Source organism: Equus asinus, chromosome 8 (genome assembly GCF_041296235.1).
Source record: "Equus asinus isolate D_3611 breed Donkey chromosome 8, EquAss-T2T_v2, whole genome shotgun sequence".
NCBI lineage: Eukaryota > Metazoa > Chordata > Mammalia > Perissodactyla > Equidae > Equus > Equus asinus.
In genome coordinates, this window is record NC_091797.1 from 683,829 (window position 1) to 700,375 (window position 16,547).

Here is a 16,547-nt window from a genome sequence, read left to right on the forward strand (position 1 = left end):
AAGTCTTTAAGTTGGAGAACAACTTGGACAGTGAGTAGAGGAGAGAAACGTTCCCAAGAAGAAGATCTACAACAGCAGATCAGAGAGGGTCAGCACGCTGAGCAAGGAGATCTCCAACAGCAGATCAGAGAGGGTCAACACGCTGAGCAAGGAGATCTCCAAGGGCAGATCGGAGAGGGTCAACACGCTGAGCAAGGAGATCTCCAAGGGCAGATCGGAGAGGGTCAACACGCTGAGCAAGGAGATCTCCAAGGGCAGATCGGAGAGGGTCAACACGCTGAGCAAGGAGATCTCCAACGGCAGATCGGAGAGGGTCAATACGCTGAGCAAGGAGATCTCCAAGGGCAGATCAGAGAGGGTGAACACGCTGAGCAAGGAGATCTCCAACGGCAGATCGGAGAGGGCCAATATGCTGAGGAAGGGCTGTTGTCACTTGCTGTGTTTAGGTGTCTTTTGGGAGAGCAATTCAGCAAAGGTGGGGACACAGGCTGCATGGCAATAGGGGTAGGGCTGCCAGATCCAGCAAATAAAAACATAGGATGCCAAGTTAAATGTGAATGTCTGATAAACAAAAATTAATTTTTAAATTATATGTAAGTTTAATTATTCATTGTTTATATAAAATTCAAATTTAATTGAGTATGCTGCATCTGATCTGGCAGCCTTCCCTGGGGGTCTTGAAGGAGCAGTAGGCGAGGTTTTGGAGGCAGGCTAGAGAAGGCCACTCTTGAAGTCTGGTGATGGAGGGAAGGGGCGGGATAAGCTGGAGGGTCCATGTAATTAGGAAGAGCTCTTGGTAGTGAAGCTCTGACGCATCATCAGAGGTCACCATACGTACCCACATGGTCGGTGTATGTGGGTAACATTTCCCATTTGGGGAGCTGAGATAGAGGAGAGTGTCTGAGCAGTAACTGGATACGGTGACCCCATAGTCTCTCTTTGTGGTGACTGAGAAAAAGAAAAAACAAACTTCCCAAGACTTTGCCCCAAACTGTGACTTTGGAGTAACCTGTGTGAGATCAACTAATAAAACAGCATCCTGTGATGCCATAACATCAGTCATGTCTGGTTCACGCTGAGGAGATGCCATGTGCTCCTGAGTGGGAGCTGAGGGGACTCAGAGGTGAGAGAGGCATTCTGTGGGGTGCGGAGCTGTGCAAGGGACTGACGGCTTCTGGGCTCCTCTGAGGACAAGGGACTCCACACAGACGGAGAGTCATGGAATCTATTTTGCAAGCAAGTAACTTAGAGGGCATATGGCCTGACCCCGGGGGGACTGACAAGCTCTGTGGGGCTGGATTCAACCCCAAAGGCAGAATTTCGTGACCGAGGCAGAATTGAGGGGCACTGCTGCACTGGGGCTGGGGACAGGCAGTTGGGTGGGGGACTCAGAAGACCATTCTACCTTGGAGCCAAAGGACAAGTGTGGGGTTCCGCTAAAGACAGCTGTTCCAGCTTCTTTACTTACCACTTCCTGAGAGCCGCTAGGAGGTGTCCTTGAAGTCCGAGGATGCGACAGCCAGTGCTGTCAGGGGAGGACACAGAGGAGAGCCTGAGAAGAGGGTTCAGCAGCCCGAGAGCAGCTGCCCTGGCCTCCTTTCCCTCCGCCCATCCTGTGGCCATGGCAGCGTCCCTCAGGTAACATGCAGCCAGACCACACTGGCCGGAACTGCCTGCAGACCCGAGAACGGTTTGGGTCACAGTCCTTTCCATCCGGCTGAGGCTCCATTCCTGAAGACACAGCTCCATCGTGGGCACTTTGTGCAGGACACAGGGCAGGTCTGGAGTCAGCCAGCCTGGGTCCTGCCCAGCTCCGTCACTAACCAGCACCGTGGCCTTCAGCCTGCGGCTCGGCTTCTCCAAGCTGCATATCCTGCACGTGACACAGCGGTCCTAAGAGCATCTCCCTCACAGGTAGTGTGAGGATCAACGTACTCCCCAGCCGTTGTACACACATCCATTCCATGTTACTGCAACTACTCCTTTATGTAACAATCTCAATAGACAGGTGGCTCCTTCAAGACAGGCCAGTTTTGGGCTTTCTTCATTTTCATATCCCAAGGACTTGGGATACATGACAAAGCCCTTAATCACGTTGGTTAAGCTTAACCAGATCAAGTATCTCAGGCTGGGATTTCCAGAAACTAAGTTTGCAGAGTCAGCAGGGAACCTTGAAGACTTTGCAAAGCTGCTTCTCCTCCAGTGACTGCCCCCGCCCCGGTCACCGTGGGCCCTGAAACAGGAGCGCCGTGCAGACTCATCCTACTGGAGAGGGACGTCTGCGTCTGTCTCTGTCCAGACGCCTGGAGCCTCCTGCTCGGGCGTGTGCTATCTTACTGCTGGGCGTGGGGGACAGCTCTGCGCTGACAGTCTGCTGTAAGCTGGACTGAGCAGCTATTTTCGTCTCCTGTTGACCAAGCCCAACAGATAATTTTGTGTCCTGTAGACCAAACAACCGGCTGACTCGACAGGGGAAAATTGAAAAAACTTTAAACTGATGTAGTGACATGTCTCAGATTGCTTCCTGGTCTCAAATTTGATACTCCTTTAGCTGTGTTATATTCTGCTGTACAAAGTTAAAGCCGGTGTGGTCTATAAAACTTTCAGGGCTCTCAGAAAGTGGAGACTAGCTCTCAAGAGTTATTTTATTGCAATGCAGTATAAAATTAGTGCTTATGAAATATTTTGTGAGGATGACGATTATGAAATATACGACCACACCTTTGGAGAAGAAAACAGTCATGAAATTAAATTAAGAAAGCTAGCAATTTCTCTTTTACCGTATTACTTTTGAGACTCATCTATTATATTTGAAGGTGTATTTATTCCCTAAGAGTCTACTGAAGATGATTCAGTGTAGCCGCCTGGTTTGCTGGGCTGTCAAATTCTACAAGTCAGGCAGGACTTCAGAAGGAAAAGTTGGAGAGAAGGACAGGTGCTGTCACGGGAGACACAGGAATTGATACTTGACACGTTACATAACTTGAAATGATTCGGCAACTGGACACAGAGTTGTCTGTTTTATTAGCACACTCAAACAGCAGCAGAAAAACCACCTTCCATTTGATTCTTACTATTTATTGTTTTCAATAATGCCACTTTTCAGAAGTATAGTCATGTGCTCACTTAGACAGGCTGACAAGGTGAAAATTCGTATGTGATGAAAGTACCATCTGGGCCGTAGGTTAAGACACATAGAGTGAGGGGTAAGTCAACGCCCACAGCAGACAGCAACTCCCAGCCTCCCCTCCCATGACCCGGCCCCCGTTTTGCACCAAAGAACTCACAATGGATACCTGGCAAAACACAGAACACAGATGGCTACGACTGACATGAAAAGTAAGTTTTATTAAACATGTTTACATACATGAGTTGGAAGTTCATTTAAAAGCACAGGGGAGTGTTAAGACAAGTGGTCAAAATAGAAAGATACTACCCAATTATAATCAGTTGGTTGTTGGCCACTAAGACAGAACGGAATCTAGTAGAAGTGCACCAAGGCTTCGGTTCCTCCTGCTCAGCATGGTGAGTAGTGGTCAGTCTGGGCCTGTGGAACGATGGGCAGGTAATTCTGGCATGTGTAAATAATAATCAATAACTCACTTGGTGCAGGCAGTATGTCTATGGATTAAAACCTAGTGTGCACACAGTGTCTACACGTGTCACAGCCCCACAGTAGGAATCTACACCGAAGTATTTATTAGAAGGAATTTGGTCCTTACTACATCACGTTTTCCAGAGGGTTAAAAATAAAGTCCATCTATAGACATTTCACCCCAGACTCAGAATGAGTCAGGCTAAAACCTTCAAAATGTCTATAACAAAAACGGATGGCTTAGATTTCTTGGTTATTTCAGTATAGTAATTAACGAGCAAATTGTAAAGTACATGCAACACACGAGCGGGCCTATGTGGAACTAACGTACATTATTAAATAACCTTTGTTTCTTTTCTTTTCCATTTTTTTTTTTTTTTTACAAAATGTGCATGCAGCTTTGAACAGTTCCAAGCCATGCTGCTCTACTGTGTAAGCACAAAAGTTGAACGACTCATCGGAGGGAGGACACATCAATGCGCCTGCAGAGTCTGCAGTTCATAGCACACATACAGAATGTCACAAGGAAATTCAAGACCGAGAAAGACTCCAATGAAGAAAATGCAAATTGAAATTTGACTTTGTTTTATTTTTCCCCCAAAAAAGTAAGATACTTTGCGTTAAAAAATCAAGCTTTGTGCTTGCGTCAATCTCAAAGAAATGTAAAATGAAACTTGATAAAAACATTAGTTTAGTGCAGAATATTTCAACTGGAATTTCCAGTGGAATATTGGACAGCTCATACTGTGCTCTTTCCAGGGTAGATGGTGTGTCTGCACAGAGACATGGCGAGGAGCCTGGGCGTAGCTCAAGGTGTCTTAGGCTCAAATCCATTTCTAGTCACCATTTTGGGAAGTCAAAAGTATGGATTATACACATGAGCACATTTTTTTTTTTGGATATCAGGAAGAAAAAGGCATTATAAGGAGTGTCTCCGAAGGACCATGATGGGGTTAGTTTTAGTTCTCGGTTTAGCTGCTCACCGACCTCTTTACGTCTTCCATGCAAAGCAATGGAAAACATGAACTAATTTGTTAGAATGCAAACAGATATGCTCTTCATTAAAAAAAGTGATTCTGTGGTTGTTTTGGAAGATAGCCTTTGTTTCCTGGGTTTCCCCAAGCGAGACTGAAGAACCATAAAGGAAAAGTGCTGGAGCCCTCGTTGGCCTCCTCTCACCCGGACGCCACAGAGACCGCTTCAGCCCTTTTTTGGTGATTTTGGAAAAAGAAAGGAAGGGTCTCTGTAAGCATCATGAGGCCTGTCACGACAGCCAAAAACAAGGAAATGACAAGTACGGTGAAAAACGAAACAAATCAAGAAACCAAAATCCAACAAACACACAGAGAAACAGAACCTCTCAAACACTAGGGAAATAACACTGCTTGTGGTCTGTGCAGAAATGCGACAGACACACCTGTTGACAGAGTGAGAGTTTCCAGCCTCTTTAGTTTGGGGTGTGTGTGTGAATTTGAAGTTTCCTCCTTTTCTATCTATAGAAGCATCAGTGACTCTCACCAGCATGCTGACTCTTACTGTAATGTGGTAGATTGCCTTGTTCTGTCCTATGAAGCCAGGTTTTAAACAACAATTGGGACATATTATTGAAAAACTACTACAGGCAAAACACGAGTTGATTGTCTGTCTCCAACAATGCTTTTGATCATGAAATATCTGGTTCAGATTATTATCCTGAAAGGCAGAGTTTTATTGGAATGACTCTGGTATGAGTTCACTACGATCGAATGCAGGGAGGCCCAGTTGAACTTTCCAGAGACGACTGGGAAGCCCGGCGCGTGAGGGGGGTGAGTGTGGGATCCACCAGTGACGATGGCGGGAACAACTTGTACCAGCCGATCACCATACTGGACAGGTCGAGTTCTTCCAACAAGATCTGAGCCACACCCATAAAGCATTTGTGGTCCATCCTGCCATAGTCCCCCCAGACGATCACCTGCAGAGACAGAGAAATGTGGTAAAACTTGAACTGCTCTCTCTTTCACGTCTGAAGAGTTGAAAGCAACTATTTTGTAAAAGTGGGCCAGTCAGAGAGGGGGAGGAAATGATGCAACTAATTCCGAGGAGGAGGAATAGACAAGAAGACGCCAGCATCACGGTATCATTACAACACTCATGACAACTTCAGATTCGACGGAAGGCAAGCCGTGCTACCCTCGTCCACGAACACACGCGAGTCCGTTTATACATAAACTCAACACCTTCTTAACTACTCTCTGGGAAGCAATGTGCAGGGCCACAGAGATATAAAAATTAAAATTTGTGCAAGAGAGGAGGGCAAAACAACCCAACCAAGTGTATGGTGGAGTGGGTGTGTGATGGAATACATACAAAGGGGGAGAACACTCATTAACTTTCCTGTATATTACGGACTTGTTAGTGAAAGTTGAAAACATAATTATAAGCTGGCAGCTTCTGAGGACTTGCCTGGCAAAACTGGTTTGATCAGATGATTGGTAAGTCAGTGACAGTTACCAGAGTCGGGGGCAGCTCCCAGTGGTGTCAGGAAAGCGTTCCATTACACTTACTCCCAGGTGCCTTAGTCACCTGTGAAGGTTCCCAACTGAACTCCTTCACTGCCCTACAGCCAGGGGTGGTGAATCTTGCCTTTTCAATTTACTGAGTGACTCTGCCAAATTATTTAATTCCTGTGATCCTCAGACATAATCTTTAAAATGAGGATAATCATATTTATTGCACGTGGTGGTTAAAGCGTTTAAAAACGGTAATGTCTGTAAGCACCTGACGGTGCATCTGACATTCAGCTAGTCCCGAATCTTTGCTGGTCCCTGCACACTTCTCTTCTCTTTCCTTTCTTCCTCTTTATATCCCATATCTGGCTCATACTAACACTCAATGAACTGTTATTAGCATTGTTTGCCTTGCTATCTATCTATCAATCATCTATCTATTACCTATCATTTATCTATCCATTACCTATCTTTCATCTATCTATCTCTCAGGAAGAGGGGAAGGGTGGGAAATAGGGAAAAAGCAGAAGAGGACGGAGAGAAGGATGAAAAGAAGGCAGAGAGAAAATAAAATTTTGTTTTTCATTAGATCCACCAGATATTTTTAATGCTATGCATTATTCGTAAGTTAACAATTTGTTTTTTTCCACTCAAGGATGTTATTCCACATTTCTCCTCCTTGAACTTTATTCTCTGTGTGTGTGATGGCCTTGTCCATGTTTACATGGATACTGTGGATATTACAACGTAAAAAGTTGAACAAACTCTTACTGACCTGAAGAACTTTGCCCTGTGGACTTTCGTCAAAAATCAGGGACTGTTGATACAAAGGATCGAGGGTTTTTCGTGCAATTCTCGTCTTCTTCTTGGCTATACAGGCCCCATTTTCCAAAAGATATACTTTGACGTATGGAGCTGAACAAAGGGCACACGAACATTTAAAAGTTAATCCTTTAGGTTAAAGTGATTTTATTAGAGAATGACTATTAGAGAATCAGAGGTTCCCCTTGACTACGTGAATTGTTTTCAATCTCCAGTGCCCCATAAATTCTATTCCTCAAACCCATGTTACCATCTCTGCCATTTTCCTCATTTCAAATGTACGCAAAGTTGTCACAAGACTGACTTAGTTGGGTTATAGCTGGCATTACAATTCAGGTTTATATCTTAAAACTCACTGCTTCCTTTTTACGATTGTAAAACTAAATTTTTTTCTTCTGCATTTTTAAATGTGCAGAAAAAACCAATGACACAAGCTAAGAAACCTTCATAACTAAACTTTTCTTCACATGACAATACTCTTCCTAATACTCTCTGACAGAATAATTGGGCAAGGAAAACCCAGATCCATTTTATAGACTCAGGGAACACGGAAAAGCTGCCTCTTTCATCAGTCAGAGAATGAAAGCAGACCATGCAACATTCAAATGCAGCAAACGCTGTGAGTTTTGCCTTGTGTCAGAGTCTCTCCCGGCTCAGGAGCACCTGTCCTTACCAGGCGTGGACCTGGAGCCCGGCTTCTGCGTGAGGCTACGCGCCCTGATCACTTCCACTTCTAAGTGGCCCTTCTTGTCCTCCATCCCGATCTGTATGTCGCCTGCGAGTGGAAGGAAGCATGTGTTAGGCGGAGTTAAAACAACAGAGGTCCTAACAGAATCCGCATTATGATCTGGACAAAATCTAATACGTGGAGCCCCAGACCCACTTTTCTTTCCTTGCCTCCAAATCAGGTTTTGAAATGTTTCTCTTCATTTTTCTGGTCCTAATCCATCTTATGAGAGTCCCAAATTAGGTTATAAGTCGCTTAACTACAGCAATACCAATGTATTCCAGTAACTCTCGCACTCTAATCAGATTTCTTATTCTTTATGTCATTTAATACCTAATTCTTCTTAATAAAAAAGTGTAATTATCAGTATTTCCATTTTCTAGAGAAAACCACCATTAAAGTTTTGGTGAATATCCTAGCACTCTCAAAATACTTTAAAAAATGTACCTGTGTATCTATCCATCTACTATCATGACCATCCATCGTCATTTTAATGTGTGTGTTCCACTGAATGGGCATGGCGTTACGTATTCAGCCAGATCCCGTTGATGGAAATACAGGTTATTTACATATAAATAGAACTATAACCACCAGCTTTATAAAGAATTTCTGTACACTTGGTCAATTAGTTCTTGAGCATAAATTCTAAGATTTTTACTTATTGCATCTGATTGGACCTTCAACTACTCCGTGCATATCACCAATACCCTTCAGAAAGATTGTGCCAGTTTGCACTGTCCCCAGAAGGACCTGTCTTCCATTTACCACAACCCTCTAATAGCGGCAGCAGCAATATATCTAATTTTTGCCAATCTGATGGTTAAAAACAAATCAATTTCCATGTCTTTGATTATTGGGGAAACTGAATATATTTCTAAATATTTTCAATTTATACTCCTTCTCTTACGTCCTGCCTGTTCACATCCTCTACCCATTTTTATTAGGATGTTCATCTTTTCCCGATTGATATAATTTATCTCTGAAAGTGTTCAATATAATTATTTCTAGGTTCCTTTTCGTTAGTTGCATCTTCTCCATTTTCTCAGTTGTGAATTCTCTGTTTGCCAGGTCAGTTGACCAACTTTGGGTTCTGGATTTTTCATTAGTTTTAAAATTCTGCTTTGGACCTCAAATCCTAGAGGTCTTTCTCTCTCTCTTCTTTTCAGTGTTTTTTCAAACCACACACACACAATTTAAATGATCACACTGTTCTATAAATCTGTCGTAAGTGTAAAAGATTCCCATCCTCTCTCTCAGCTTCTTGCCTTCTAAAGATCACTGCTTTCAAAATTTTCAATATTTTTATCTGATTTATTTTTCACTTTTTGGCATTTGCCTCCCTATCTCTAAATAGTATACCTACAAAATATTTTCCTCTTTTTTCAGTTATAGTCATTACTCTAGACTTTTAGTTTCCATTTCTCTCACCACTTTCCTACCTGCACCATATACTTGACCCTTTCTGTCATCCCATTCTCCCAATATGAATATTGATATTATTTTGATTACGTAGCATTATTTGCAGCTGAGTAGACTGGAATACTATGATTACTCTTCATTTCTTGGACAGCTCTTCCTTTTCCCTATACTTAATAAGTGTCTTTTTAAGAAGAATTTGCTTATATTTTTATGTACATATCACTAATTCAACCCCTTACTCTCTCCTGGCTGTTTACCTCCTCCATAACATCAAACACACTAGGTATTCTGCAGAACTTATCTTAGGGAATCTGACCGGCTACTATTTGGACAGATCGCTTTCAAAGCTTGATGCAGCTGCTGTCTTTGGACCTCCCTTCACCATCTCCAGGGCCTCCCCATCATCTCTCTCTCTTGCATTGAGAATTTACTGGATCTCATCTTCCTCTTTTTTTAGTTCATGATGTTCTAAGTTCACTTAGTTTATTTTGTTCAAGTAAATCATCTAGTAGCTTCTGAGCAGTGCTGTGCATGGGATAATGTCTTCAGACCTTGCCTGTCTGAGTAGTATTTATCCCAGCCTTAAACTTACTGGATGATCCAGCTGGGTATGGTACTCTAGGCTGGAAATCAACTGTCACTCAGAATTTTGATGGTAATGCTTAATAGCTTCCTGGCTTCCAGTATGATTATTGAAGAGTCTAGTGTGAATCTGATTATTGATAGTCTTGTATAGAATTGTTTTTCCTCTTAGGAAACTTTGGGGGTTTTCTATTAATGCTCAGCGTTGTGGAATCCCAAGAAGCTCCGCCTTCATGGTGACCTATTTTCACCTTCTGCTGAGTGCTCCATGGGTCCTTTCAAGCCAGAATCTCCTGTCTTTCAGGGAAATATCTACTATCTTCTCCATTCATCATCTTTCTTTCAACTTCATTTAGGGTGTATTTTGCTAGCAGAAGTTTTTAATTTTCTTGCTTTGGTTTGATCCTTTGGAAGTTCTTTCCCACTCCAAGAAAATAGAAACATTGACTTAAGTGTTTTCCACCTCCCCTTTCTCTTTTACAATTGAGTCTCAAATTTTTTAAAGTTGTGAAGTAGGGAGGCAATTTCATTAATTCTCCCAGAGTTTAACAGTTATGCCAACATCCTTTACTGAATAACCCATCTTTTTGTCCATGTGAAATGCTAGCCTTATTCTATGTTTGGATCTACTGTATATTCTCTATCTTGGCAGGGTTGTCCAGTAATTCAAAGATTTATGACTAACTTTATTCATTTTGCATAATGTCTCAAATTAGGCAAATGCATTAGAAATTAGAATAGTTGTTTGAAATCACCAACAACCTAGCTACACTGTTGCTTCTCCCTTCTATTACTACTATGCTGTTTTAAATGACCTTGTCAACCACGAAATGTGAGTTTTTCTGTACAAAAAAAAATGATTCTTACCCATTGCTGGGGTGGCAAGTGTTTGCCGGCCAACAAGCTGGGCAGGTCCGAGTCCGTCAAGAAAATCACTGAACTGACTGTCCGCTCCTAGCCGTACTCCAGGAAATATCAAGCTATTAGCGAAAGAACAAACCGAAACCCAGAACGTTAGCTCCTTCGAATTCTTTCCATTAGTTTCCTTCTGACTGCAGCTCCGACCCCGAGTCCTAAACTGCGCTGGTGTCAGCTTATTTGCCAATGATTTGCGTTGTGTCTGAAGCCAGCACCCACGGCTCAGCACTGACTGATGGCGGCAGGTCTGCACCCTGAACTTATACCCGACAGACATTCTACTCAGCAGGCCCAGCTGTAGCTGTTAATATGCTAAGTTTTCTGGGTACTTACAAACACAGATCACTACGTAAACGTATCACTGACATAAAATACAAGATGCAGATTTTTATATCATGAACTGTACATAAATAATTGCTCGTGAACATTATTGCTAAATTTAAAAAATGGGTCATGATTTATTGAATAAATAATATAGCATAGTACATGCTCTTATTACAAATAAAAATGTTTAATTTATTCATCTTTGAAAGAATTAAACTTATAGATTATCTGGGAGTTTTATTTAGCCCAACTGGGACTGCACTGATTAAAATACGTCTATTTCTTACGACATCAGAACTGCCTGAAATCTGAGGCTCTGAGGTCAGAGGGCAATGACTCTGTTGGTCTTGTTGCCCTATGGGTCCCGGGTGACAAGGACCCTGCCTGTTCCACGGTTGGCATTCAATACGTATTTCTGAATACGCAGCTTTCCATAGAGATGTGTTATTTCCAGGGTCCTTTCACATACATCATTTCCTCACAACCAAGGGAACTAGACAGGGTTCATGTTATTATCGCCTCCAGAGACCTTGACGACAAATCCACAGGAGGTTAAGTGGCTTATGCTGGAGGTAAATATTATTTGATTTGTTAACTTTTGTATCAGAAAATAATGTCTCCAGTCTTTCGTTTGCACATTGCTTTATAATATTTCATCAAATCTTGGTATTTTGTCAGCAAGTTTGCCTCCATAACCATCATGTCTGCCCATTTTTGTTCTTCCTGTACTTTGCTGGGAGCGTGCATATCAGTCATCCGATCAAACAAACGGACCCACTAGTTTCAGGAATGGGAACACGTATCATGAATGTTAACTTTGCATAATTTTATTTCATTTTCTGAACAAAATAGAAAAATGCCAGTAAAAGAAAATAAATTATTAATATTAAACTGATATTTGAAAGATATGAATGGTAATAAATGAATAATTATAGAAAATTTATACCTGGTTAATCCCCAAGTAACCCACTACAGAATATAATTACTTATTTGTAAGATCTATCATCCCAGTAAAAAGTTCACTTTTTTACCAGAAAAATTCTCAAGCATAGGAAAATGCAAGTTTTGTGCAGGATCTATACAAAATAGTAAAAAGAAAACCAAATAAGCAAAACAAAAATCTGATATTTTTTCAGAATTAACTAATTTCAGAATTAGCTAGAACTCTTTGATCAGAAAAATAATGAGGAAGAGAGACCCTGAGCTATTTTGCTAAAGTAAAAATGAGTTAGTGACGTTTTAAAAACAAGAAAATTTACGTTGCTATTAGGAGAGTGTTAGATTTACAACTTTGAGCCCAAAATAGTTTGGAGAAAAGTAGGAATATGGGAAATTATCCCCCACTTCTAAATTTTAGTTCAGACTTTGGTGCCTGGGCCAGCGAGTTTCCCCTATGAAAGAACCCATTCAACGTGGCATTTCTAATACACACCCACTCTGGGCCATTCTGAGCCTTTCCGGTGACAGAAGTCAGTCAGTCACGGTAACCCAGCACTTGTTCCTCCCTGTGAAGGGCCTGGGGACCAGGTGCAGGAGTGTCGGTGTGCCTGTGTGTTCGTGTGCATCCTCTTGGTCAGGCTGTTCTAAAAAGCATGGTTAAACTTCTGGCTGAATGAAGCGGCTCACAAGAGCCCACGGTGACCTGTTTTACGGGACCACGGTCCAGGTGCTGGAGCTGCACAGGCATGTGCGCTGGCACCACTTACTTTCCCTCGGAGCTGTAACTGTTGATGCTGCCGTCGGTGGACTCACGGCTGGGCTGCCTCACCATCTTCCTCATCTCAGCCGCCATCCCTGTCTCTGTGCTTCTCTGGATGGTACTCTTCAACTTCTTGTGGCCTGACTCTGACAGGAGAGAGTGAAAGAAACTCTTAGTCTTGTTTACACAGTTTCCCCTGAATATTGATGGATTCTGCAAATACAATAGTTCATTATGCATATAATTAAAGTTCATCAGACAAGCAGTGTCTAAGAGAACAATCTGACCAATGATCTGACCTGTCCTGTCCCACACATCGCCTGAACCTCAATGAGCCAAATGAACTCCTCGCATCCCTGTCACCTTCAATACACAACCGGACGTGGCCCTGACAGCTGTGTGGAGACAACACTGAGCAACCAGCAGGCTTCTCCTAGTCTGGAGCGTGGGAGCAGACCAGCATGAAGGGCCACGACCTCTACAGGGAAGATTCACTCAGGACCAAGCGTGAACAACACCGCAGTGTGGTGCTGGCAGCGCCAGCAATCCTCGTAAAGAAAAACAGCAGTAATTTACTTAATGATTTTCCCAATGCTTCAACAAATAAGACCTCATCTGAGACGGCATACAGGTCCCCTGCATAGGTGAATGGGTGTTACACTAACTCCACGGCCTCTCCATTCTCTCCTGGCCTTCTGATCAACTGCACGATGTCCGATGGGCGGTGTGGGAGTGAGCATCTTCGTGCCTGTGAATTAGAGCAGTGGATGGTTTTCCTGACAAACTCTACGTTCAGAGCAGACATTGAGCCCCTGGAAAGGACTAACTGGGATTCTGTCCACAGCGTGGACATGAAATTCTAAACATGCTTTTGATTAGGGCAACGCTAAAAGCTTAGACAAATGGTTAAACTCAGCACCTGCCACGTCGTTCCCATCCACACGTCCTGCGTGCGTTTCTGATTTTCTTCCTATTTTTCACAAAGTATCATTTAATACCTATTAATAACATATGAAAAAGCACTCTGTAGACATAAGCACATACCTAAACTGCACATACGTGTGCACATGCAGGAACTTCTCAGTCCTCATGACCCTGTGAGCCGGCGCCCACTCCCCTAAACTGACCTCCGACAGGTGCACATTTCCTCTCACTCTTGGTCACTGCAGCCTTTTGGGAACCGTGTGATGAAAGATACAATCAGTTATACCATACGGACTCAATGCTGAACATTCTCTACATAAGAGCCATGACGATTCCTCAAAAATGTAAATCTGAATATGTCACTCCCCAGCTCAAGATCTCGTGATGGTTTACTGTCAAAATTAAAGGAAAATCGAAAATTGTTACCCCAGCCCATAAAATGCTGCCTTTCAGATCTGCCCTTTGCCCTCTTCCCACACGGTCGGCGCCCTCCAGCCACGGTCTTCCCCGCCCGTCCTGGACGCTCCAGGCCCCGGCTCCCACCTTCATCCAGGTCTCTGCTCTGAGGCGCCTCCTGAGAGGGGCTGTTTCTGATCCTCACGGCTCCTCAGCCCTTACCACTCCACGTTTCCCATTCCTTCACAGCACTGCGCCATCTGCCCTCAAACCTCTACTTGTTTATAGTCCGTGTCCCACCAAAGATTAATCTCTGCGAGGAGAGGGACGTGTGTACGTTGCCCCCGTTAGCCCATGATCTAGAACACGATATAAACTCGGTAACAGGATCACATCACACACACTAAGACGCACTTTTCTCATCCTGTTTACCATAATTAAAACAATACAAGCATCCTACATTTATTCTTTTTAATGACTGTACTGTTCCTCTGTGTGCTATGTGGTTTCATAATCAAACCATCTCCTTCTTGACCAGCACTTGGGATGTTTCCAGCCATTAGAGGAGAGTTTTCACAGAGTAAATTTCTAGAAATTGAAAGGCTAGTGAAAGAGGAGGAATCTGCTTAATTCTACCAGCTATTTCTAAATCGCCCTTTGGAAACATTGCAGCAATTTACACTCCTGCCAACATTCACATGGACGCCCCCATTTTTCCACCTAAGCCTCAGGAATTCTCTCCCTTTCCCTGTTCTGGTCTCTGTCTCGCCCACTTGACAGGTCTCTGCAGAATCTGACAAGTCACTTCATTTAGGGCCATTCTGACCAGTTCGGTTCTGTCTTGGTGTTTGTTACATGCTGCGCCTCCTTCTCAGATGTAGTTCCTTAAGAAGTCACTGCGATGGAGTCACTTTTCGTCCACGCGTACATCTCCCTAGATCCACATGAGGGGCAGGGACAAGCCCCGAGGACACACTACTGACATGAGCCAAGCAGAGCCGGGACAGCGTTCACCCGGGCGGCACCAGGCAGAAGCCAGGGCGGACCACTCAGTTCTCACTGGAAATAATGAGGACCTTGCTGATGGCAGGGCTGGAACAGAAGCAGTGGGAGGTCAACGGAGAGGAGGATCAGGGTAGAGTGTCCGTTCGGTTTTTCATTTATTCATCCGTCCGTCTGTCTACCCCTCTGACAGTATTTCCTGGGCACCCACTGTGTGTCCTGCACTGTCCCAGTATGTTCCAGGGGACACACTGACGGATGACAGATTCCAGTGTCACGGAGCATAGCTCCCAGCGTGTGTCCCGTGAAGGCATGTAGACAGACAGACAGACAACATGCCTGTGCCAAGTGCGGTGGAAGAAAACCAGGCAGGAGAGGGACAGAGAGGGGCAGGCAGCGCAGCACTGGCTTATTGGAAGGTCAGGGTCTCCGGAGACATCACGTGGAGGGCGCTAGGACACAGCCCCAACAGAATAGGAATGTCGCCATGTGGCTTGGTCCCGTGGCCGTGACTGGCCATGAGGAGGGTGGTCAGCAGGGCGCTGTCTGGCAGTAGCACATGGTCTCCAGGCTTCCCCTGGGCTTTCCATGGAGATGGGGCTCTGGCTGAGAGCCTGTGTGGCCTGAGGTCTCAGGGCTGTGGGAGCTCCTGGGGGCCAGGTGACAGAAGTGGGCCACCCTGCCGACTTCTCCTGCATTTCCTAACACAGGTTCACACAGTGGTCACTCAGCACACATTTGTTCAATGAGTAAAAAGAAAAAATTAAAAAAATGAAGAGTCTTTAATAGCTTGTTGTATTTTCTAATTGGGATATCAAGTTTCCTTAAAGAAGGGGATATCTTCGAGCAGATCTAAACCTTAATAGCTTCCAAAATGTAAAAATTTGGCACTTTGAAAAAACATTATTTGACAGGCTGGTGAGGGGCTAAACAACCTTACAAGGGCCAGGTAGAAGCTGGGTCAACACTTCTGGCTGTGAATCTGTCTTATTTAAACTCATAAGGGCTCTAATATAGTTCGGAATGTGGGGTTAGAAGGAACGCCACTTCCCAGACGCAGAAACTGTGATCTGAGGAGTAAGATTTGCTCGGCACTTGCACTGGGCCCGGTGTCTCCCAGATGCTGGGGAAATAGCGAGGAACGAAGGACAAAAATGCCCGCCCCACGGAGCCTCCATTCCGGGGAGTGTAACGATGCTGGACAGCACGCCAGCGGCTGAATGGGGCTAGAGTCTGATTTCCAGAATCTCAGTCCTGCGACTGTTCCATTACACCTCGGTTTAGGAAAACACAAAGTCTTATCTCATTTATTCTACAAATGGATTGATGATTTGGCTGCACAGACTTTTCATTTATACATTCTCATATGGGATTGCAAGTTCACTTGAAAAATTTGTTAAAATCACATACATTCCATGCAAGTACAAATGCATATAATTATCTGTGTCCATCTCTCTATGCTGTAACTAAAGCATAAATATATGCTAATATATGTAATATTTTCTAGTATCACCATAATGCATTAAACCATTAAGTATTAGAAAATACTATCATGTGTATTAAGGACACTGCCACTATCTAAAAATTACTTGTATCCACTGAAGAATCATTAACTTTATGAAGACACGAATTCTACTAGCAAATTACGAT

General features: G+C 43.7%; 1 protein-coding gene across 45 annotated transcripts in view; it reads right to left on the minus strand.

The window, feature by feature from the left end:
* Positions 1-4,179: 4,179 nt before the first annotated feature.
* The window catches only part of RIMS1 (regulating synaptic membrane exocytosis 1), a 416,789-nt gene continuing 404,421 nt past the window's right edge, over positions 4,180-16,547 (minus strand). For all 45 annotated transcript variants that reach the window (XM_070514572.1, XM_044776986.2, XM_070514563.1 and 42 more), the window contains 5 exons: positions 12,583-12,721; positions 10,502-10,614; positions 7,580-7,681; positions 6,860-6,999; positions 4,180-5,549 (listed from right to left, as the gene is read on the minus strand). In XM_070514572.1, the coding sequence (XP_070370673.1) occupies positions 5,331-5,549; positions 6,860-6,999; positions 7,580-7,681; positions 10,502-10,614; positions 12,583-12,721 (713 nt within the window). In that variant the 3' untranslated portion in view covers positions 4,180-5,330. The remainder of the gene's footprint in view (positions 5,550-6,859; positions 7,000-7,579; positions 7,682-10,501; positions 10,615-12,582; positions 12,722-16,547) is intronic.